A 23,824-nucleotide genomic window follows, 5' to 3' on the forward strand; every position below is an offset into this window, starting at 1 on the left:
TGGTGGTGCTCATGGCAGGAAGACTGGGTGTCCTTCAGAGCAGACTCGACTCTGTGATCATAAGGAGGGGGGCCCCCTGGGAGAGGGGCTTGGTTCCCAAACTTTGCTTTTTAAGTCACTGAGCTAGTAGATGACTGAGGTGTTTGGTCCAACGAAGCTGGTCCAACGCAGCCCCTGCTTATTCCCAGACGCTCAGTGGCAGTGAAGCAGGCTCTGCTCTACCCTTGAGGGTGTTGTCACTGGGGTCACCGTGCCCCAGAGCACCCCTCTGTGACCCATTTTGCTGTCTGGGAGCATCTGGTCAGGGCCTTTGTCAGAGTTGGAATTAAAGCCCATCGCCCCCAGGGACATGAAGTCGGCTGTCCCCTCTGTCAGTCACAGGACCGTCTTGATGGAAGGCCAGAGGCAGGACTTGTTAAAGATTCAGCACCTCGCCCAGCATGCCTTGTGCCACGGGAGAGGAAAGAATTCGTCTTCATTTTACACGGCACTGGGGATCAGCTGAGGGCCCATGCCTGTGTCACAGCTCTGAGTGGCTTCCCAGCCCAGCTGTTATTCTGTATCTTTGGAGAGAAGGAGATGGAGAGAGAGAGAGAGACAGAGAGACCAGAGTACCACTTACCATGGTGCTCCTCTGGGGCTGTCTGTTGGTGCCTGCTGTGCTGTCGGTTCCAGACCCAGAACTGCACTCTACCGGCTGATCTGTCTCTCTGGCTCCTAGAATTCATTTTTTTATTACCTTTATTTATTTATTGGATAGAGACAGCCAATAAATAAAGGAGGGAAGGGGGTGATAGAGAAGAAGAGAAACACCTGCAACACGGCTTTTGCACTGTAGGCGGGGAATGGGGGCTCAAACCCAGGTCCTGACGCGTTATAACATGTACGTTCAACCAGGTGTGTCACCACCCGGCCTGTAACTCATTTTCTAAAAGCCTTAGAAGGCTTGAGAATAAAGCAAGACTCTAGCGAAAAAGTGATGAGTGTGTTTGTCTGTTGATCACACTAAGAAGAAAGCTGTTTGCCTAGATTATTGTCATCAAGACCATCGCGACTTAAATGGAAGGGGAGGGTGGGTGAATTTGAGTAAGAGTCAAAGAGAGCTGGATGATTCGCAAAGGTGCTGGATGTTACATCTGTTCATTCGTTGCATAGTTCTTTGTTGAACCTCTTGTGGGCTGTGGTGCTGGCAGTAGAATTCATGCCTGGGATAAGGAATTCAGTAGAATTCATGGCAGTAGCTGGCAGTAGAATTCATGCCTGTGGCCTGGGATGTGGAATGAAGGGAGGCCCATGGCCTGAGATGGTGCAGAGAAGCCCACTGGCGTCTGCCTGCGGAGGGTGTGGCTGTAGCCCGCGCAGGAGGTGGGACAGCCCTTGCTTGAGCCAGGCAGTGAGGCGAGTGGGCTTGATTCAGAGAGTGGGGGTCTGCTGGATGGGAACCGGAGAGCAGCAGTAGGAGTTGGGGGGCAGTTGGTGAGAAGGTGATCACGTGAGTCTGGCTAACAAATGGCAGTAGCTCCCAGCATGCTGGCGGCACTAGCAAGGGAGGACCTGCCCTTGGGAGAGCGGAGAGGAGGGCGTCTCAGACGCCAGGTGGCTTTGGAAAGGGAACAGACTACAGTGTGAGGCTGTACTGTTGTTTTAGGAGGACAAAGTGAAACAAACGTCTCTCAGGCTTTTCCAGGTGCCAGACTTCTTTCACAAGTCATAAATCTGTATAGCTGCTCCTCTAGAAATGGCGCTGATAGAAAAGTAGCTGTGGGATGGCAGGGAGCTGGCACAGTGGGAGCACACAGACTTGTGTGCAAGGGGCCCGGATTTAGTCCCCAGCACCACCAATAGCCAGAGCTCATCGGTGTTCTGGTCAAAAAATGTAAATAGAATTTAACCATGGAAAGAATTCAGGGTGGGTAGGCGGTAGTGCAGAGGGTCAAGTGCACATAGTATGAAGCACAAGGACCCGCTCAAGGATCTTGGTTCGAGCCCCTGGCTACCTACCTGCCGGGGGGGGGGGGTCTCTTCACTAGTGGTTTAGCAGGTCTGCAGGTGTCTTTCTTTTTCTCCCCCTCTCTATCTTTCCGTCCACTCTCAGTTTCTCTCTGTCCTATCCTATAAGAAAATGGAAGAAATGGCCTCCAGGAGTAGTGGATTCATAGTGCAGGCACCAAGCCCCAGCAATAACCCTGGAGGCAAAATAAAAAAAAAGGGGGGGTCAGGCGGTAGTGCAGCGGGTTAAGCGCACATGGTGCAAAGCGCAGGGACTGGCGTTAGGATCCCGGTTGGAGCCCCTGGCTCCCCACCTGCTGGGGGGGGGGGTCGCTTCACAAGCTGTGAAGCAGGTCTGCAGGTGTTTGTCTTTCTCTCCCCCTCTCTGTCTTCCCCTTCTCTCTCAATTTCTGTCCTATCCAACAACAACATTGATGGCAACAATAACAATAACGACAACAACAAAATGGGAACAATGGCCTCCAGGAGCAGTGGATTCGTGGTGTATGCACCAAGCCCCACTGATAACCCTGGAGACAAAAAAAAAAAAAAAAAAGGGTAGAGTAAAAGCTACATTTGGTAAAATCCTCATATTATCAGCTATAGTGAGAATTAGAAGCCTAAGTTTCAGGCTAATGAAAGTATTTTGTCATATTCATTCTAGTCTTTCTACTGTAAAAAATGCAAACGACTTCTAAGTTTGAGGCTCTGAGCCCACAGATTTCAATCCCCAGCACCACCATAAGCCAGAACTAAGCAGGCTAATGGAGAAAGCAAAAAGGTGAACGAGCAAAGCAAACCTGAAATCAGTTGCTGCGTTAGGACTGGCAGGTGCAGCACGTGTTGCCTGGCTCCTTCACCCTGAAGCTGCAGCCAGAGTCTCTTTGCTCCCTGCAGGGTTGATCGGGACGGGAGGAGCTACACTGGCATGCTTTGTGGCCTGGGCTGGCACCCAGTCTCTGGCACCCCCATCCTGCCAGAGCATGACATCGAGCTGGCGTTTGATGTGCAGTTCACCGTGGAGGATGTCGTGGAGGTGAGGGAGCTCCTGCAGCCGCCTCCCTTAGAGCAGCTTCCTGGGAGTGGGGCCTCCTGGGCTTCTCACTGGGCCAGTCTGGGCATAGTGCCCACCAGGGGCAGGGCTGCTGTGGCCTCATCCCCATCTGTTCCAAGCTGGGGCTCTTGACCAGGCCGCTGACATGTGCTGGGGAGAATTGGAGCCCTGCCTTTGGGCATGTTGGGCTGCCCTGTTCGCCCCGTCCAGGCCTCAGAAGCCAGGGCTGAGACGGAGCCTATGAGCACGCGGGTGGCAGGTTCACAGAGTGATCGAGAGCTTTTGAGTCCAGTCCTGCAAATGGGACTTCCGTTTTGTGTGCCTTTGTTTTGTTTCAGTAAATCTCCTAGCTCAGCTGCCTTTGCAAAATAGGAGTGAAGCTGGCCCATGGGTTGATGAGCACAGATTGGTGTGTGTGGGTGGGGGCGGGGGTCCACACTCTCCTCCCAAGTTCTTGAGACAGCAGGATGGGTGCCCTGGACAGGCAGTGCTGCTGGTGTCTCCACTCTCTTCCCTCTTGATTTCTCTCTGTCTCTAGCCAATAAGTAGTAAATAGAGAACATATTTTAATGTACTCATTGGGATGCTTTTGTTGGTGTTTATTCACAGATCAATATTCTCAGAGCCACTGTCAACAAGCTCGTGGGCGATGGGCCAAATGGCTGCAGGTACCTAGGGCCTGAGAGAATCGCGCAGCTGCAGGACAGCGCCAGGCAGAAGCTCCTAGGGTAGGCGTGTGACACAGGCCCCTCCTTCCAGGTGGGACTGGGAGGGACGGACTGGCCCTCAGCATGGCATCACAGTGCCAGAAGGTGGGCACAGACTGCCGAAAGCAGCCACCATCGTCTCGAGTGTCGCTCTGGACCCAGGCAGGACAAAGGAGCACACTTGTGTTGAGTGATTTGAGAAGAGTGGGCGAGTGGCTGGGCAGGCAGAGGGTGCCCCTGTGGACAGCCCCTCTCACAGAAAACTCCCTTTCCTCGCTTTACCGTGCCAGTGGCACCAGGAGACAGTGCTTAGTAGATGTGCTGAGGGGGGGCTCCTCTAGGCTCCCGAGTCAGTGGGGGCAGCGCTCAGCCCCTTAACAAGCCAACCAGCTGATGTTGCTGGCTAACCAGCTAGTTAGCTAGTTGCAGATAGCTCTGGGTCTCTGTGGGGACTCTCAGGTCGTGGCACTGCTTCATGGTTTGCTAAGGACTTCTGCCGGGTAATGAGGCTGCTTTTCCCCCCTTTTTATTACCAGGATCATGGCCAGACTCAGTGCCTGCACTTCTCTACCACTACCAGCAGACACTTTTTTGAGAGAGAGAGAGAGAGAGAGAGAGAGGGAGAGGGAGAGGGAGAGAGATAATGGAAGGGATAGATACCTGCAGCCCTGCCCTGCTCAAGAAACTCTCCCCTACAAGGGACCAGGACTTGAACCTGGACCATAGCACATGGTGACATGTTTGTCCCTTCCAGGTGTGCCATCACCTGCCCCAGGAAACTGCATTTGACATGGGCTTTCTTTTTTTATAATTTTAATTTAATTTATTTATTTATTCCCTTTTGTTGCTCTTGTTGTTTTATTGTTGTAGTTATTGTTGTTGTTGATGTCGTCATTGTTGGACAGGACAGAGAGAAATGGAGAGAGGAGGGGAAGACAGAGAGGGGGAGAGAAAGTCAGATACCTGCAGACCTGCTTCACTGCTTGTGAAGCAACTCCCCTGCAGGTGGGGAGCCGACGGCTCAAACCGGGATCCTTATGCCGGTCCTTGCGCTTTGCACCACGTGCACTTAACCCGCTGCGCTACCGCCCGACTCCCAACATGGGCTTTCTTTGTGTCATCTCATTTCTGTGGCCACTTCCAGGGTTACAGGGCACAGAGGACAGGGCTGCCCAGTGGATTAAAAGTCCTGTGAGCTGGATAACTTTATACTTTTTAGTTCTTTTTATCAGTTTTTTTGTTAGTGAATTAATAGTGGTTTATGAGACCATAAGATCACAGAGGTCTAGTCCACACCGCACCTCCTGTGAAGGTTCTTAACTTCAAGCCTCCTAGAACGGGCTGTCATTATTCTGAGGAGCTCGTGTGGGACTGGAGTCTTTTGAGCCATTGCAGAGTTTTCACTCTCTGGCATGGAGTCAAGGTGATGCTTTGTTTTTCAGTCTGTTCTGCCAGTTGAATCCGAGAGAGAAGATTGCCCCTACGTGGCATGAGAAGCCTTATGAGTGGAACCAGGTGAGTCCACAGCAGCTCCCCCTCAAGCAAGACTGGCAGGAGAATGGGGACAGACTGACTCTGCTGGGCCCAGGGTGAGGGGCAGACCAGCCGCTGAGCGCTGTACAGCTCAGCAGTGAGCCTACAATGTGTGCAGACAGTACGTCCACCTGCTCCCCACTCACCCGGGGCTGGGGTGCAGCCGGGCCAGGCCACTCACTGGTCTGGCCATGTGCGGTTCCTTTCTCTCACTGGCTTTGTTGTAAGGTACATGCCAGGACATGTGTCATCAGCTCTGTTATCTGGAAGTCTTCCAGCCAACAGCAGGCTGTTCCTAATTAACTTGGGAGGAAATAAAAAGTTTGGGGGCAGCCCTGACCCCATATTGTGCCAGGGGCAGCTGGGTAGTCAGTGACTGTCGGTATTCACCCAGGAAAGAGCACCTGGGGGTGTCCGAGCAGAGATGCTGGCCTTATTGTTAAAAATGAGCCTAAAAGGAGTCCCCACGTGGGTGATGTGAACCACTGTCAGACTAGCGTGGCTGTGTGTGTGCTGTGTGTGTGGTGTGTGTATGATGTGTGATATGTATGTGTAGTGTGGTATGTGTATGTGGTATATGTGTGGTGGTCTGTTTGTAGTGTGGTGTGTGTGAGTGTGAGTGTAGCTTTGTCCAGAGCCCAACCTGCTCCTTGCTTGCCCGGCAGGTGGATGCAAGGCTGTTGATGGAGCAGGCAGACCGGGAGGGCGGCCGCGGCAAGAAGGCCTCCCTCTACCAGCTGCACAAGCTGGTGGTGCTCAGCGCCTAGACCTTGGGGATGACCCCAGTGGGGGCTGGGGGTCTTCACTGGCCAGCCACCCAAGTGGTCCAGCCTTCCCTCCACGTCCCTCTGGGTGACAGCCGGAGACGGGCATTTCTGCTCCATTCAGAAGGATTGGAAACACCTCTTCTAGAAACAGAAAATCTCTACATTTTTGGGGGGGTGTCAGGAACTGTCCTGAAGAAGACCTCCTCTGGAGAAAGATGTGCATTTCAGTTTATTAAGGCAAATAATAGGGGGCAACTCTTCACAAGACGTCCCAGCGAGTGCTGTTTTCTTTTGCTACAGTGGTTTAAACTCGGGGGTGGGTGGTGGGTGGCAGGAAGTGGACCCCCAGTTTACTACAGGGAGGCTGTGTGTTATAAAGACATGTGGCAGGTTCCGATTCTTTTCCCCATGAGGACAGAGTCCTAATTTTAGAAGGACGAACTGTGTCTTGTATATTTCAATTCTTCAGTTACTATTCTTATTCCTCATTCTAGAAATCAGAGGATTACTGGAAACTAGTCCAGCTGTGTTCAAGCAATAAAAGCATCAGAATAAACTGTTTCAGATACTTTTTAATCAGAGGAATAAGAGGTATTTCATTCTCAAAAGTGTGAACTTACAGAGCGGGTGAAGAATACAGACCTCTTCTAGAAAGTCATCTGCCAGCTAGGTCCCAGCAGGAGACAGTTATAACATGGCCATGGGAAGTGGGCCATTCCCTGTCCCCTATCTCTGCCCCTTGCTGTGGGAGTCACTCCAGCTCTCCATCTCTGCCTTCCAACTGTGGGGTCTCTTAGGGTCCCCATCTCTGCCCTCTACTGTGCGGTCACCCTGGGTTCACATCTCTGCCCCAGCTGTGGGGTCACCTCAGGTCCCCATCTCTTCCCGGCAGTTCCAGCTCAGCATTTCCTCAGTCAGCACTTCCTGGTTCCCTCTTGGTACACTCCCCCTTCCACTGACCAGCTTCTGCCGCCCTCTCCCTTTCTGGGAATTCCTATCTTTCTTCAACACTGCAGATCCCCCTTTACCAGGAAGCCACCCCCCCCCACTCCACCCCCGTCTGAGGACAGAATGAACTCCCTCCTGTGTTCCCTGAATTTGCTGGTGCCATCAGAATCAAGTAGCTTGTTTATTGCAGAAGCACTTTGAGATTTTGATTTCAGGGGTTGATGGTCAAATGCCCTGCCCTTGAGAATGTGCTAAGCCTCTGAGAGAAGCACTTTCAGATTGCCTCCAGGTCTCCACAATCAGAACCAGTGTGCTTTTTTTTTTTTTCCCCAATGTTTTCTTATTTATGAGGGTGGGTGGGAATCAGATCATCATTCTCGCACATGATGCTAAAGATGGAACTTGGGTCCAGCACCTTACCCGCTGCAAAGTGAACTTTATTCACTGTGAATCTGACAAGTCCAAGGGTTTCTTCAGATGCAGCTGAGTGACTGGGAGGCCTGGTCTGAGATGGGGTGCGAGCCCTGTGCACGCTCAGACCGCCCCTCCTGGACACAGGGCTAGTTCTGAGCAGGAGGCAGCGCTGTGCTGCATCTAAGGGCTTGCTGGAATCACGGCAGCTCACAGCTCACAGCTCTCCATAGAGGTTGTAGCCCAGGGCCTCGCTGCTGGGGCTCAGGAGCTTCTTCTTCTAGCGTTTGCCCTTCTTCCGTAGCCAGTCAACAGCGTCAGGTTGAGCCTGATGTCAAGTTTCGAGACCTCCTTTGAATCTGGAGAGGTGGCAGTCGTTGACTATGTGGGTCATAGTCTGTCTGGAGCCGCAGGGGCAGTTCGCTCAGGATGAGGGGCCTTGCCAAGAGGCGCTGGTGCTGTACTGGGGAAACTTGCTGGGGCTGTGAAACCAGGGAGAGCTGCTAAGGTTCTCTTTCTGTAAAAAGAACTACCTCCTGACAGAAAAGCAGGACATTTCTGCTTTTGATTGGAGGCCCACAGAAGAGCAAAGTCTAATGGTATGGAAACAGCAGGTTCTCAAGTTCCTTAGTCATAAGGTCAAAGGCCCACCGTGACCGAGCACTTAGGCCCTTTGCTGTTAGTCCTGATAACCCCTTCTGGCCAGGCGGCCTTGTCGAAAAACAGGAACTTGAAGAGATTTGTTTTGAAGAAAAGAGAAGTTGTGGTTTCAGAGAAGTTGTGCAGTGCTGAGGACCTTGGAGAGGCCCCGTGCTAGGCTGCACACTGCGTATCCAAGGCTCTGTCCTAGGTGGTGGTCCAAGGCGGCCGTTGCCCTAGGTGGTGGTCCATCTGGCCTAGGGAGCTGAGTCAGGCCGCTGGGAAACAGATTCAGGACTCGCAGCGCCATCTAGTGCTTCCTGCCCAGAACTGCGTCTCCTGGGTGAGCTCTACGTCTCAGCCCGAAAACCCTCAAGGCTGGCACACAGGACAGGGATGGAGAACTCCTGTGCGCTTTGTGGAAGCCTGTCTTTAAAGAATTTGAGATTTGGGAGCTGGGTGGTGGTGCACATGGTTGAGTGCACATGTTACAATGTGCAAGGATATGGGTTCAAGCCCCCGTCCCCCACCTGCAGGGGGAAAGCTTTGCGCACAAGCATTGAAGCAGGGCTGTAGGTGTCTCTGTTTCTCTCCCTCTCTCCCTCTCCCTACCTCTTGATTTCTGGTTGTTTCTATCAAATAAATAAATAAAATTTTTTTCTAAACAAAATTTGTTAGTTAAGTCAGTTTGGTGTTTGTATTTTATTGGTGGTCTTAGTTTATTATAAAATGACTTGAGACTCCAGGTAGTATAAAATTCTAGCAGAGGCCAGGAGATGGCTCCAGGTAAGTAGAAAATGTTTAAAGCAGGGGGCTGGGGAGACGGCACAGTGTCTCTGCAAATGATTTGCCTACCTGCAGCTCCAGTGTCCCAGGTTCCACCCCCAGCCCCACCACCAGCCAGAGCTGAGCGGGGCCCTGGTCAAAATAAGCATGTGCCCTACCTCGGGAGCTCTCTGTCCAGCCCCGCCATTCATTTCCTTCAGCAATGCTAAGTGTGGGCTCTTGACGTGGCCTGTCAGGTTTGAGGCTTCATGGCTAGTGCTGTGTGTTTCCTGACTGAGGGAGGCCTCTTTACTTGTTGCTCTGAGTTTTCTCTGGAAGCCGCTCCAGCAATCACTCTTGACGTGGGGGCTTCTCCCAGGCCGTGGCCCACTGGCCGCCCTCCCCCCAGAGCATTCCCACTGGACATTTTATTCACCACCATCACCGTGGTCCCTGCACCCAAGGATGGGTGGCTGTCACCAAGTCCCACAGTGGGGAGAGTGAGGCATTGAGGATTTACAGGGCAGGATAATCAGAGCAGAGCAGGAATGGAGGTGAAGAGGTCCTCCTGCAAAGAAATGGGAAGGGGTCCTCGAGTAGGGTGCCACTCCTGGGAGGGGGGCCGGAGAGGAGCCTGATGACAAGCTCTGTTGGCTCTTGGGGTTGGGGAAGCTTCACAGGCTGTACCCTGCTCACCCGCCAGCTGGCTTCCAAAAGGACCCTGTGGCAGCAGTGTGGGAATTGTGTCTTCTGTAAAGCTAGGTGTGTGGTCACTTCTGTGGCTTTGGAGTGTCATCTGTATGATCCGCTGGGAAATATTTAAATTTTTTATTATCTGTATCTATTTATTGGATAGAAACAGCCAAAAATTGAGAGGAAGGAGGTGAGAGAGAGGGAGAGAGAGAGAGAGACACCTGCAGCCCCGCTTCACCACCTGCAAAGCTTTTTCCCTGCAAGTGGGGACCAGGGGCTTGAACCGGCTCCTTGCGCTTTGTCATATGTGCGCTCAACCAGGTGTTCCTCCACTGGCCCTCCACTGGGACATCTTGAGCAGGTTTTTGTGTTGTCTCCCCTGGGCCCGAATGATGCCCCTCTGAGTGGTTTGAACATTAAACTTCCAAGGGGACGCGACCTTGATGGCTTCAAGGAACAGCCTCAGGGAGGAAGGCCCTCCAGAGCTCCCTCCTGGGGACTATGGGCTGGGCATCTCACCTTGGAGCTGGCCTTTGTCCCCCCAAGTCCATGAGGAAGCCCTGATGCCAGCCCCTCAGCAATGATCAGATGGGCCTGCAGGGGTGAGGGAACCTAGGGAGACTGTGAGAGAGAGGGTTGAAGTGGGCTGGCTGGACTGAAGCAGAGATGAGGCTCCATGGGACCAGGCATTTCTCCCCTTGTGGGTAGGGGGGTGTCTCAATTCTGCCCTGACCTCCAGCCTCTGTTCTGGGCTCCTTGGAGAAAGGGGTCCCCTCCTGCGCTTCTGGCTGGAGTGGGGACTGGCGAGTTCAACTGGGCACGGGAACCCCCAGGACCTGGGCCAGACCCCACCCTGCTCCACCCGGCCCCACCCGGGCAGTGTCCACACATCCAGGGGCACTGCCCCGGGCCCTCGGACTCCCCGCCCCTCCTGCAGACCCGCCTCTTGCCCCGCCCCCGCTGGTTCCCTAGTACCCTGGTCCCCGGTGCCCTGTCCCCTCAGTCCCCCGAAGGCATGGCGCATGCAGAGGGGTCCCAGCGGCGGCTTCTGGCCCTCTACGCCGGGGGCACTATTGGCATGCGCAGCGAGGGCGGCGGTGAGCCCCGGGGTGGGGGCGGGGCAGGGTGGCGGATGGGTCCCTCCCTGTAGGCATTGGCTGAAACTTCTAGCTAGCATCCTGAGAACAGGAAGCCAGGACCTTTTAGACACACAGCCCGCATGAGACAGCACAGTTCTGGGTTGCTGGGGGCATGAAACCGGGCCACCTCAGCCCTCCTGGGAACCTCTCCTCCTCATTTGCCCAGATGAGCTGTCTCCAAGGTGTCCCACAGCCCAGGAGCTGCAGCTTCTGCTGTCAGCCATCCTCTCCCTCTCCTGCCCCCAGCATTACTACCCTCATCCCAGTCCCCCCAGTGGCCTCCCTCTTTCCTCTCCTCAGCTGTGGGGTGTTTGAGGCCACGGCTGCTGTCCTTGTCTCTGCCCTCAGTAGGCAGCTGGGGGCAGGAAAGCACAGAGCACACGGGGGTTCATACCCCCATCACAGGGAGGGACCCCCCCCCCACTCAGCTCAGCTCTCTTCCCATCCACTTCAGGGACGTGGCCACCCACCTCCTATCCACCACCCAGGCTGGCCAGTGGGGAGCCTGTCCCCCTGCCCCACCCTGGCTCACAGGTGCCCCTTATAGGGCACAATCACCTGGCTGGAAGGTGCCCAGAGTGTTGATGGGAAGCCGTGGGGTGGGTTGGGGGGCACTCTGGAGCCTAGGTGGGTGCTGGGTGAAGGTGAGGGGTGCCAGAGCCCACCCAGATGCCAGCTTTCAGAGCATCAGCCTATGGCCAGGAAGCTGGGGTGTCTGGGAAGGGGCTCCCCATTCTGACAGAGAGTTCTGCATCCAGCCTCCTGGGGTCTGCAGCCCAGCAGTCTCCTTCCTAAGAGCATGATCCCCCCTTTGGGCCCCCCAAAGTGGATGAAGGATTGAGTGGTCCCAGGTTGGGTCCCCTGCCACTCCCCTAGAAGGCCAGCAGCCAGGGAGTTTGCTTGGGCCTACCTGCTGTGCTGGGACCCAGCTCCCTGGAGGAAACACAGCAGAGTCAGGGGTCGGGAGAGGTGACCTGCCCAGGTCCTGGACACCCAACATCAATGATTAACAGGCGGGTGGCGGCTGGTGGCGGCTGGTGGCGGCTGGTGGCGGCTGGTGGCTGGCGGCAGAGCCTTTTGCTTCATCACTGCCAGGAGCGCTTCTGCGTCTCCTATCAGCTGACCCAACTGCCAAGTCCTGCCAGGGGTCAGGGCATAGGCAGGCCACGCCTGGGCTGCCTTCCGCAGTCTTTCCTCACAGTATCAGTATCACAGGTCTGGGACATCAGGTGCCTAAGCCATCTGTGAGCCAAGTCCCAGGTCAGGCAGCTTAGGTGATCCCTTTCCTGCGCCCCTGCCCTCAGGGAGCAGAGAGGCTAGTTGTCTAGGGTCCTCCCTGCAGGCATATCAGAACAAGGAGAGCACGATGGACCCGGGCCTTGGGGGCCTGGCTGCTTGCAGTGACAGCCACAGCTCCTTGGTCACTGCACCATGACAGCCTTGCCCTCAGCCTGCACCCTCCTGGATGTGGTCCTGTAGCTTCTCAGCTCACTTTTATTTAGAAGATCAATCAGTAAATAGAATGGGCCAAGGAAGAACACATCCTTGCGGGTCTGGCGGTGGCGCAGTGGGCTAAGCGCACGTGGAGCAAAGCGCAAGGACCGGGGTAAGGATTCCGGTTCAAGCCCCCGGTTCCCCACCTTCAGGGGAGTCGCTTCACAAGCGGTGAAGCAGGTCTGCAGGTGTCTGTCTTTCTCTCCCCCTCTGTCTTCCCCTCCTCTCTCCATTTCTCTCTGTTCTATCTAACAACGAACAACATCAACAATAACAATAATAACCACAGCCAGGCTACAACAACAAGGGCAACAAAAGGGGGAAAAATAGCCTCCAGGAGCGGTGGATTCATGGTGCAGGCACTGAGCCCCAGCGATAAAAGAGCACATCCTAATGCATCAACTTTCATGCCTGAGGTGTTGGAGGTCCCCAAACAGAGGGCCTGGGGTTGGGGAGGGCTCCCTGGAGGTGATGACGGAGTGTGTGAAGCAGCTCCAGTGAGTGGATTAGGGGAGCCGGTACTTGGGGCTGAGGTGAGCTGAGTGGGTGTGGCTTACCTGGAGGCTGGAGCACAGGCAGGTAGGAAAGCCAGGTGGGGGCAGGGGTGCTGTTCCAAGGACAGACATGGGCCAGCTCTCAACACCCCTCAACTTCCCTGGCCTATGAGGCCCTGACCCATCCCTCCCTGCAGTTCTGGTCCCTGGGAAGGGCTTAGAGGCGGCCCTGAGGTCCCTGCCCACGTTCCATGATGCACAGCAGGCCCAGGCTCTGGGGCTCCCCGAGGACACCCTGCTGCTGCCGTGAGTACGCCCTGGGGGCAGCGGAGGGTGCCCAGCAGAGCTGGTGGTTTCTCACAGCCCCAGGCCATTGGGGGGTGGCCTCCAGTGTCCCTCCCCACAGTCAGGGGCCATAGAGCCAGGTGAGATAGGGGACTCCTACCTTGGGGGATTGCAGGCCTGGGCCCATGGCAAAAGTCAAGCACAGCCGGGATCCCTGTTTCTCAGCCTCTCTGGTGTCCTCCTGCACAGCTGGGAGGCTGAGTCCCACCAGCTTCCTGGTCACTGAACCCCTGCCTGGAACATTCTCCCTGGGGCTACCTCAATGCCATCAAGCTGGTGAAAAGGACAGCCCTCCTGTCCTGCCTGGGGCCCTGGAGAGGGAGGTGGGGCCTTGGACCTGTGGCCACATTGTCCCCTCCCCGCAGGCCCACTAACACTGACAAGTGGATCACGTACACGGTGCTGGAGTGGCAGAAGCTCTTCGACTCCAGTGACATGACCATCTCTGAGTGGGTTCAGATCGCCCAGACCATCGAGGTAGCCAGGGGTGGGCGGGGCCAAGAGCATGGTCAGGCTAGTGGCCTGGGCAGCATGGACTCCACAGACCCACTCTGAGGCCTGTAGAGGTGTCAGCCGTGCTGGCCGAGGCCCAGGAGCGGGCCTGAGGGATGGCAGCCCCAGGAAATTCCAGGTCCTTGGATCACCCCTCAGCTGCAAACTCAGGCCTCTGAGTTTCCCCCAAGGCCTACCTGTCCTTCCCAGGAGCTCCTGGGCAGGTCTCCTTCCCTGGCAGCCAAGCACACCACATGTGTTTGTTTCCTGCTGGGTGGCATTCCCCTCACAGCCAGTACCAGGGACTGTGTGTGGCCCTGGATGGAACCCCAAGTTGCCATGGTCCTGGCAGCCTCCTGGTATATGGTCAGGGCTGGCACGGCTGCTTGGTGGGACTTGTGCAAAGGGCCCTCCTTGCCGCAGGTCCTGAATGTGGCCATGCCTGGTGGCCAGCAGAGGGCACCCCACCCAGCTTCTCTGCAGCTCAGGCCTGGTTAGCTGTCCCATGACGAGTGTATCCAGAGGGACTGAGTGCCTGTGCTCCTAGAACCATGCTCCTCATGGCCACCCCCTGGGCAGCCACCCATGTGGCGTCTCCTGTCCCCACCCCCGCTTTGTCCACCAGAGTCCTGTCTACTTGCCCATGTTCAGACCACCTGCAGCTGTCGGCATGGCCCCAGGAGGCAGTGGGCTCTGGGAAGGGGGTGCTCTGACTCCTAGGGCCTCTTCAGAGATTCCACACCCATACCCCCTTCTGCACCCCGGGCTGTGCTGTCTGGCTCAAAGGAGTGGGAGGGGACCAGGACACCGGGCAGGGGCTCTCTTCTCAGAATCCCAGCACCTCCTCCACTCCACTGGGGGGGGGTGCTTCTTCCCCAGTGAGGGGCGGGCAGGCTGGGAGGGAGCCAGGAGGAAGCCTGTGTGAGCACCCCTTCTCCAGAAACACTACGAGGAGTATGACGGCTTCGTGGTCATCCATGGCACGGACACCATGGCCTTCGCCACCTCCATGTTGTCCTTCATGCTGGAAAACCTGCAAAAATCCGTCATCCTAACCGGGGCCCAGGTACCCTGCCAGGCCAGAGCCTTCCTGGGGCCACAGGGGGGGTCACAGGGCTGGGGCCACAGGGGGGTCACAGGGCTGGGGCCCCTGGGACCGGCGCTGTGTGCTTGGCCCTGCAGCTCCTGGCCAAGGCCACCCCACAGTGTCGTGACCCTGTCTCCTGGGGTGGTGAGGAAGGCAGGCTGGGTTGAGGTATGGCCTGGGCAGGAGGGAGGCGGCCCGAACAGGTTGGCCCTCTCCTCCTGCCCCCTGCCCTGCACTCTGATTAGACTGCAGCCCCTGTGGCCTGACCCCTAGGTGCCTATCCATACCCTCTGGAATGACGGCCGTGAAAATCTGTTGGGTGCCCTGCTCCTGGCAGGCCAATACGTGATCCCTGAGGTACTCTCCTGGCTGGGGCAGCGCTTGGCCAAGGGGGGGCCCAGCCTGTGTGCTTCCCAGGGCCCCCAGGGAATGGCTTCACAGAGTGGTACTCACACCCAAAATACAACAGGTTGTAGGAGAGATAGGGAGGCAGAGACACGAAGGAGACAGAGAGCCATGAGCTTCCTGCCTGTCTAAGCCTCACACATAGTGCACATGGACTGGGCCGCACCCACCTGGGCCTGGGGCCCACTTGCCTCTCTCTCTCTCTGAAACACAGGGTTACAGAAGACCAGGTGTCCTCACTCCTAGAGACCAGACACTGCTTAGGTCTGGCCTGTGGTGGTGCAGGGATTGAACCCAGGGCTCAGGCATGCGGTACCTGTGTGCTGCCGTGCCCCCCCCAGAGGGGCACACTGATAAGCTCCTCCAAGGGGGCTTCATATGCAGGTCCCTTCTCAGCTGCCGTCACCTGGCCCCCCAGCCCGCAGGGAAGGCTGAGTCAGGGGGGTTAGAACCATGAGAGGCAGGGACCACTCTATAGTTCTGGGCTGGGGAGAGGGGGGGGGATCCCCCTGGGGTGGCTTGGGGTGAGGGGCTGGTGAAGCCCTTGAGGACAGGGAGGGGTCTGGAGACCTAGGGACACCAGCTGAGCTGCCCCACCTGGCCCGCAGGTCTGCTTGTTCTTCCAGAATAAGCTGTTTCGGGGCAACCGGGTGACTAAGGTGGATACCCGAAGATTCGAAGGTTTCTGCTCCCCCAACCTGCCCATCCTGGCTGAGCTGGGCTCTGAAGTCATGAGTAAGTCGGGGCAGGTCCAGCCGCTTTGTGGCTGTGGGTGGCGGCAGGTCCAGGGCGTGGCTAGTCCCTGGGGCGGAGCCAGAGGCATGGCGGAGTCAGGCACTTGGAAGTCTGGGCAGGACCAGATGGCCTTGGGGGTCGCGACCACCTAGCCTCCACATACCCTGTGTAGGTGACTTGGAGGTTCCGAGAACTGGGGGGAACACAGAATGGTCTTTGCTCTGGTCTTCTTCTAGCGTTTGCCTGCTCTGGTCTGAAGAGCCAGGAATCTACCTCAGAAGTGGGGGGCGGCGCAGGTGCTTGGGGAACCTTGCTTCTGCTGTGGCCCCTTGGCTAGATGGGGTCCCTTTCAGTGATCTCTCTGCCCCTGCCCCATGCCTCAGTTCCCAGGGATGTCCAGGGTTGCCCTGTCCTTACATGTCCTGAGGCCTCCCCTGGGAATCTCAGGGCCCTTCCTTGGCGAGTGGGGCCAATGGTGGAGCTCAGGCCTCTGCCAGATGTGCAGATGGCCCACTCCCGAATGCCCCTTGTGGTCTCAGCACCACCTGGGGTCCATGAAGGGCATGGCTCTCCTCCACACACCCCCACAGTGCCCTGGGAGTGCTGTGCAAGTCCCCTGTGACAGGGACACTCCAGTAGCTTGGCCAGCACAGCCCCAGGGAAGAGAGTGTCTGGCTGGTGGTCCGGGGTCACCTGGTGAGGGACAGCTGTCTTAGGGGTACACTCCTAATGGGGCAAGCTGGAGCATGACACTGTGGGAGCCAGCAGTGGGTGCCCCTGCTGGTGTTTTCTTCCTTCCTTTCTTTCTTTCTTTCTTTCTTTCTTTCTTTCTTTCTTTCTTTCTTTCTCTCTCTCTCTCTCTCTTTCTTTCCTTTCTTCCTTTCTTTCTATCTTTTATCTTTATTTATTGGATAGAGACAGTCAGGAATCGAGAAGAAGGGGGAGACAGAGAGGGAGAGAGACAGAGAGACACCTGCAACCCTGCTTCACCACTCGCAAAGCTTCCCCCCTGCAGGTGGGGACTGGGGGCTTGAACCTGGATCCTTGAACATTGCAACATGTGCGCTCAACCAGGTGCGCCACCACCAGGTGTTTTCTTGTTGCCTGCACTGTCACTCTAGCTGTGAGGACATGTGGGCTGCAGAGTGCTCTGCTGCGCCCCTCCTGTGAGCGGCCACCTGCTGATCACAGTGTGTCTGTACTGCCAGGTTGCAAGGGGTCAGCCTCCCCAGCTCCAGCAGCCCCTGTGCTTCATGCAAGGCCCCTGCCCTGTTACTCCTGGGGTGGCGGCCCGCCAGCCTCATATGCTCCCATAGCTGGGACTCCTGCCCCTAAATTAAGGGGCACATCTTCACTTCCTCCTGCCACCCACCTGCCACCCATGCTCCACCCCTGGGAGGCCCACCTAGATCCAGAATGTTCCTCAGCTGACTCGCACATGCTGTTGCTCTGGGGGGAACTGGAAACCTGGGTGGCTTCACTGCCCATGGGGCAATGGCCTCAGGCCCAGGCAGAGACTGGTCCTCCAGGGGGCTCTGACCCTGACGATCTGCCCACCTCCAGTTTCCATATGCTCCGCACCCACCACTTCCCAGCCTTTGAGACTTTGGGGTGAATCAGGTGGAGGCTGGCTCTCTCCAGAGGTGAGGGGAGCAGTAGACCATGTTTCCATCCACCCATCTGTCCACCCCCTACTCCCTCATCTGCTCATCCATCCTCCCACCCACCCACCCACCCACCCAACCATCATCAACCTGTTTGTCTATGTCTGTTTGTCCACCCATGTGGCTGTTCATCTGCCTATCTCCCTAGTCACCCACTTATGCATTACCTGCTCACTTACTACCCACCCACCCCCCTGTCCATCCATCCACCCACTTGTCTGTCCACCCATCTGCCCACCTGTACACTCCCAGGCAGGAGTAAGGTGGGTACCCAGTGAGGGGCGGGTGTAGCTGGCCCCTGGACAGTGGGCGTTGCAGCTGGGGTGCATCTGCTGTGCTTCTTGGCATTTGCCATATGCTGCCCCTCTGCCTGGAAGCCCCTAATCTTGCCCCCAGAACCTGCGCCCACTTCAGGACCAGAGTTAGTGGATCTGTATCTCTGGTGTGAGCAGGTTAGAAGCCGGGATGGGTGGGTATGTGGAGGCTAGGGCTCCGACTTGGGGGGACTCCAGGCTGGGAGTCAGTGGCCCCACACTGGCCCTCTGTCCTCGCAGTCAGCTGGGAGCTGGTGCGGAAGGTGCGCGGGAAGGCCCCGCTGGTGGTGCACAGCAACATGGAGCGCAATGTGGCCCTTCTGCGGCTGTACCCTGGCATCCCCACCTCTCTGGTAGGCACCCTGGCCACAGGCCTCCCCTGCCCCAGCCCTGGCCAGGTCCCTGCCCACTTCTGCCTGTCCAGTGGGCCCACAAGTAAGGCCTTTGCAAGAAGACCCTCCGTAGATCTCTGCCACTGGGGGAGGAGGTGCCCTAGCTAAGCATAGCCCTGTGTCTGGTCACCTCTCCTCATCCCCTGCCCCCCCCCCCAGCTCCCCTGTCCTCCAGGCGGGGCAAGAAACCACAGGGACTTGGCTCCCTGGGGATCCTGTGGCCCTGGGCGGGGCAGGGGTTCTGTTTCTGGAGACCCCTGCTGGGACAGGCCCATTCTCCTTTGACCTCTGTCTGGAGAGCCAGGTGGAGGAAGGACAGGGCATTTCAGGGAGCAGGGGCTAAGGTGTACAGCCTCAGGACCCATGGGAGGCAGCCACAGTGTCCCCAGAGGACTGTCACTACCCATGTTCTGAGTAGCCTTGTGGCCTCTGGAGTCCCACTCCCCCTTCCCAGGCATGTTCAGTTGTCTCTGTCAGGTTACGGGGGCTGGATGCCAGGGAGCAGGGGCGCCCTTTCCTGCCTATGTCCAGCCCCTCATGCTGCTGGCCCCTGCCCTCTAGTGCTGCCCAGGAAACACACAGTGGGCTTGCCTTGGGGGCCCATGGTGGGGACCAGCCCTGGGCATGGAAGGGACAGGAGGCCTGATCCCCCTCTCCCCCACAGGTGCGGGCCTTCTTGCAGCCCCCCGTGAAGGGTGTGGTCATGGAGACCTTTGGCTCGGGGAACGGGCCCACCAGGGCAGACCTGCTGGAGGAGCTGCGGATGGCTGCTGAACGAGGCCTGCTGCTGCTCAATTGCTCCCAGTGCATGCGGGGTGTTGTCTCCTCGGACTACGCGGGTGGAATGGTGGGCCTGCAGGGGGCAGGGGGCCGGGGGCTGGGGAGGGGACTTGGGGCACAGTGGGGGAATGGAGGGAGCTTGGGGGTTCGAGAGGGCAGGGCAGGGTTATCTGGGCAGAGCCCCTGAGCCACACATCCTGGCAGGCTTTGGCAGGAGCCGGCATGGTCTCTGGTATGGACATGACTGCAGAGGCTGCACTGGCCAAGCTGTCCTTCGTGCTGGGCCGGCCAGGGCTGAGCCTGGATGCCCGCAAGGAGGTGTGCCTAGGGTCATGGTGGGCAAGTGGGCTGGGGGGCTCCTGGGGCCAGCTGCCCCTGCCCTGCATGACCCTTACTGTCCCCTTGGGAGTCTCCTCTGGGATGGCTATCCAGGCAGCCTGGGCCTCTTAAAGAGAGAAGGAGGGAGGGAGGGAGGGAGGGAGGGAGGAAGAGAGGAAGGGAAGGTGGGGGTACAGCCCTGGAGCCCGGGCACCCCCTCCCTGTGTCCACAGCTGCTGGCCAGAAACCTCCGTGGGGAGATGACGCTGCCACTGCTCCGGCCCCTGCTGCTGGCCAGTTCTGGGGGCCTGAGTGTGGCCCAGCTGCTTATCAGCCTCACCCAGGTAGCTGCTCCCTGGGTGTGGATTAGAGTTGCTCTCCTCCCACATGGCCCCGGGCAGTGTCCAGTGATGCCCTCGCCCTGCCTCAGTTTCCTCTCTGCGGCTGGCTGGGCATGTCAGATGAAAGACAGGCACCACAGTGTGGCCTATCATTAGGGTGTTGTGGTGGGGGCCTAATGGTGGGGTGTGGCCCCAGCTCTGTGATCAGCAGGGTGTGGGCTGGGCTGGGCTCAGGCCTTGCTAGCCACAGCTGGACCCCTGCCCCTGCTGACTTGAGGCACGCCTGCATGTCCCTCAAGCACCAGGCCAGGCTGTGCTGACAAGGGAGTGCGCTCCCCAGAGATGCCGTGCCCCTCCCCTCATGCCCTCGAGACACTAGTCCCCTTCTGCACGGGGCAGCAGCAGGATGACAGTGGGCGCGGGAAGCCACTGGGCACGCTGCAAGGCCATAGCCAGTGGTGGTCTTGCCCAGGATCCCCCAGAGCCCAGATGGGGCCTGCATGGTGGCCTGGTGATGGGGGAGCATTTTGTAAGGGGGGACTCCCCTTCATCCCTCACTTTGGGGTGCTGAGGGCCCCAAGGAGGGCACCATCCCAGATGCCCCTGTTCCCCACCCAGGAGACGGAGGCTGTGCGGGATGCCTTCATGCCCAGCCTGGCCTGTGCTGCTGCTCAGTCTGGTGACCTGGATGCCCTGCGGATGCTTGCCAAGATGGTGAGCCCCCCAGGACAGCCCCCCCCTGACAGGCCTCCCAGGACAGGTCCCCAGGGTAGACTCCCCTGGACAGGCCCCTCAGGACAGGTCCCCAGGACCGGCCCCCTCAAGATAGCTCCTGTCAGGACAAGCCCCCAGGATAGCTCCCCCCCATGGGCTTAGGTCTTACCCCTCCAGCCCTCCAAGACAGCCTCAGGCCTAGTCCCCCCCCAGGACTGCCAGGCTGGCTGACCTCAGCTGGAGCCCCTTGGGCTTAGCAGGTGTTGATAAGCCTCTGTCCACAGGGTGGTGGCCTGAGCCTGCAGGACTTCAGTGGGCAGACTCCCCTGCACGTGGCAGCACGGGCTGGTCACTCTGCAGTGGTCAGCGAGCTGCTGCAGGGTGGGGTGGCCGTCAGCACCCAGGACCGTGAGGGCCGCAGCCCGCTGCTGCTGGCTGTGCGGGGCAGGTATGACCCCCAAGTCCTGGACACAGCCTGATCCTGCTCCACGCTGCCTGGAGGAGGTGGCCTTAGGGCTGGGTGTCCCCAGCAGAACCATCTCTGAGCAGAAGCTGTTTGGGGGCAGGGCTCCCTGTGAGCTCCCCCAGAGCCCAGAGCAGCATTTGGGGTGATAGCTCTGCCTCTCTGAGCTCCAGGGTCCCTGCAGTCCCCATACCCCTCTGACTCAGCTGAGGAGAGAGGGTGTGTGAGAGCAGGGGTTTGGGCTGGGCAATCAGAGATGGCCTCCCGCTCCAGGTGGATGCAGGCTGGGGGTGGACTGGGCGTCTTGGGTGTGGGCTGAGGCAGGATGAGCTCACTCTTTGGGCCGCCTCTCTGCGGCTGTCACAGCACCTCACCCACCCCACCCACCCTACCTAACCAGTCTCCCTGCTCCCTCCTGCCCAGCTTTGGGGGGGCTGGATGGGGAGAAGGACGTAGCCTGGGGCTCCTGGGGGCCCCTTCACAGACTCTGTGATAGTGCCACTGGGGGAGTGTACGCAAACACCAGCTGGGGCTCAGGCTGAGCCTGTGAGCCTGGGGTGGACCTTTGGTGCCCCTCTCTGGGTGCCAGCCCTGCCCCCAGCCCCAAGGGGTAGAGACAGGCCCACCTGCTCAGACTCAACTTCCCAGGCTTTGGTGAGGCCAGCTCAGTGTCTGGGCTGGCTGAACCCGGGGACAGGCTGGGGTGCAGGAGGTGGGGGTACAGACCTTCAGGAGTGGGGGATGGGCCGGAGCTTCAGGGGGTGGGGCCACAGGCCTGCAGGCCCATCCCCATGCCCGCTCCTTCCTCCATGCAGGCACAAGGCTGTTGTTGGGCTGCTGCGCACTGCGGGGGCCCAGTTGTCCTCCCAGGAGCTGGAGGATGTGGGGACAGAGCTGTGCAGGTGTGCCCAGGGACGCCAGGCTGGGGGCTGGGGGCTGGGGGCTGGGGGCTGGGGGTGTGCCCTCATGTGCCTAGTCTTAGCCCTGTGGCCCAGCCCCAGAGGCCCCATTGTGAAATGGCTAGTGGCATGAGCTCTGGCTGATGTGAGGCTGGCGCCCCTTGACCCAAGTCGCTTGCCCTGCTGTTCCCCACCTGCTGTTCCCCACCCATCCACCCACCCACCCTGTGCTGCTGGCTCAGCTGTCTGGGGATGGCTTCTCCCGCCCTGGGCACCCACAGGCCCTGACTGCCCCGCCCCTCCCCCACCCCCAGACTGGCATCCAGGGGGGACCAGGAAGGCCTGCGGCTGTGGTGGCAGGCAGGGGCTGACCTGGGGCAGCCAGGCTACGACGGGCGCAGCCCCCTGCTGATCGTGAGTGTCTTCTGCTCATTGCCCCACTGGCCTCCTCCTCCAGGAAGACCACTCCTGCCCTGTTCCATGACCCTGGGACCCAGAGAGGGGGAGGGGACATGGGGGCTCTGCGAGCCTGAGGGGCAGTGTCCTGGGAGGCAGGGTCCAGGCCTCTCCCACTTGCTTCCCACAGGCAGAAGCAGCAGGGAAGACAGAGGTGGCAGCTTTCCTGCGCAGCCTGCAGAAAGGGGCTGGTGCCCAGGCCACGGTAGGTCCCACCTGTCCCCACCCAGGCTGGGGAGTGTATCTGGGTGCTAGGGGCAGAACTGGGTGTGGCTGGGATGGGGCTCTGTGTTTGGCCCTCCTAGGGGAGCCAGGAGTAGTCAAGGAGGGCTTCCAGAGGAAGGGCTGACCTTAGATGCCTTGCATTCTGCCCCAGCAGATAGATCCATGATGCTTCGTAGCCCCAGAGGGCCCAGTGCTACAAGCAGGGGAGCCTGGATTCCTCTATGGAGCGGCCCCCATCCTGCCTCAGGAAGCCTCCTGGGGCTGACAGCTCTGCAGATGCTGCTGGCCTAACTGTCCTGCCCTGCATCCCCACGAGAGTCCCTGCTGGGCTGCTGCAGGGACCAGCTGAGCACTCTCTCAGCTCCCAGCGTGTCCCCTGGCTGTGTCCCCTCCCCTGCCAGCCTGCAATAAAGTCTTCTGGGTCTGTAGGCCCAGGACCAAGGAACATGTGCAAGTGTTGTGAGGTGCTGGGCCCAGGGCGGTGCCCCTCTCACCTCCCTCCCTGGACAACCCCTGCCCCATCCACCCAGCCAGCCCCCTACTCCATGTGGACCCCATCTAGGTGGCTGAAGTGCTGCTGATCCTGAGCACAGGGTGCTGATCCCCATTCTCTGTCCCGGGCATGTGGGATCTTCTGCTGCCTCTTTGGCTGCCCATGGCTGTGAGGGGTGGAGGCTGTTCTGTCCATCCTGGGGGCAGCTGGGGGCTCAGGAGGCTGGGCTGTGGGTGGGGGCCTCTCCCAGGGGCAGGCAGTGCGGCTCCACCCCAGCCGCAGGCCTCAGCCTGGTTCCCAGGCCTGGCTGGCACCTCCGCTGGCTGCCGTCCAGATTCTCGCCCCGACACAGGCGTGCCTGCCTTGCACAACTAGGCACAGCACCCAGAGGCCCCAGGCAGCCCAGCCCACACCCAGCACAGGCCCGAGGGCTGTGGGGCAGGGCTGGGGGTCCGCTGGGCTGAGCCGGGAGTGGGGGTGGGGGGCAAGGCCCCTTTTATCCTTGCACTCAGGTGCTCCCAGCCCTGTGGGCCCTCCCTCACCCCCCACTCCCCCACCCCGTGGCCAGCTCTCCTGACTGTGAGGATGGGGTAGGGGGTGTATTCTCCTTACCCACCTGGCAGGTCCCTCCCGACAGGTGCCAGCTGGTGGCTCAGAAACGCCCACTGTGGTCTGGCAGCAGAACAGGCACCTCAGCTGGCTTGTCTCCAAGTGGGTCACCAATGGCAGGGGACAAGCCTAGGGCTGGTCATCCCCTGCACACACTTGGGGGGCACAGAGTTGATAGCGGCCCTGTGGCATGGAAGGGAGGAGCTGAGTGAGGCTCCTGGGTACTGGGGGAGCTGCCAAAACCTTGGGAAAGGCACAGGCTTGCTGTGCACTTGGCCCCTACCCCCTGCCACCCAACATCCTTCCTCTTCAAAACTGGGGAAATTGAGGGCCACTGGAGTGCCCAGCCCCAGGCCTTTCAGGACCCCGGTGGTGCTGTGGGGGCATGGGGCAGGCAGGAGGCGGTGTGGGCAGAGTACTTGGGCTCTGAGCTCCTGGGGGGCCCTGCTTCACCCAGCT

At 58.7% G+C, this 23,824-nt stretch overlaps 2 protein-coding genes and 1 long non-coding RNA gene across 7 annotated transcripts in view; 2 read left to right on the forward strand and 1 right to left on the reverse strand.

Annotated features, from left to right (window-relative positions):
* Positions 1–6,606, forward strand: part of TDRD9 (tudor domain containing 9) — a 60,407-nt gene extending 53,801 nt beyond the window's left edge. For both annotated transcript variants that reach the window (XM_060181085.1, XM_060181084.1), the window contains 4 exons: positions 2,887–3,025; positions 3,653–3,771; positions 5,193–5,265; positions 5,949–6,606. In XM_060181085.1, coding sequence (XP_060037068.1) covers positions 2,887–3,025; positions 3,653–3,771; positions 5,193–5,265; positions 5,949–6,050 — 433 coding nt within the window. In that variant the 3' untranslated portion in view covers positions 6,051–6,606. The remainder of the gene's footprint in view (positions 1–2,886; positions 3,026–3,652; positions 3,772–5,192; positions 5,266–5,948) is intronic.
* On the reverse strand, positions 6,606–13,289 carry LOC132535435 (uncharacterized). 3 transcript variants are annotated; one of them, XR_009547230.1, is made up of 4 exons: positions 13,079–13,289; positions 11,556–11,783; positions 10,026–10,684; positions 6,606–9,381 (listed from the first exon to the last, which is right to left on the reverse strand). It is a non-coding gene; the product is annotated as an uncharacterized LOC132535435 (long non-coding RNA). The 3 variants fall into 3 exon arrangements; XR_009547231.1 differs by having other exon boundaries at positions 10,026–10,127; positions 11,556–11,887; XR_009547229.1 differs by having other exon boundaries at positions 11,556–11,887.
* Positions 10,469–22,708, forward strand: ASPG (asparaginase). Of its 2 annotated transcripts, none has more exons than XM_016186072.2 (16): positions 10,469–10,603; positions 12,831–12,939; positions 13,344–13,455; positions 14,411–14,536; positions 14,831–14,914; positions 15,571–15,697; positions 17,916–18,028; positions 18,732–18,914; positions 19,052–19,165; positions 19,399–19,509; positions 20,125–20,220; positions 20,505–20,668; positions 21,499–21,585; positions 21,897–21,996; positions 22,169–22,243; positions 22,415–22,708. In XM_016186072.2, the coding sequence occupies exons 1-16, from the start codon at positions 10,522–10,524 to the stop codon at positions 22,427–22,429; spliced, it is 1,698 nt and encodes a 565-aa protein (XP_016041558.1). In that variant the 5' UTR covers positions 10,469–10,521; the 3' UTR covers positions 22,430–22,708. The 2 variants fall into 2 exon arrangements, with proteins under 2 accessions (XP_016041558.1, XP_060037069.1); XM_060181086.1 differs by having other exon boundaries at positions 22,418–22,708.
* The last annotated feature ends 1,116 nt before the right edge of the window (positions 22,709–23,824 follow it).

The sequence above is a fragment of the Erinaceus europaeus genome, chromosome 22 (genome assembly GCF_950295315.1).
Source record: "Erinaceus europaeus chromosome 22, mEriEur2.1, whole genome shotgun sequence".
Taxonomy (NCBI): domain Eukaryota; kingdom Metazoa; phylum Chordata; class Mammalia; order Eulipotyphla; family Erinaceidae; genus Erinaceus; species Erinaceus europaeus.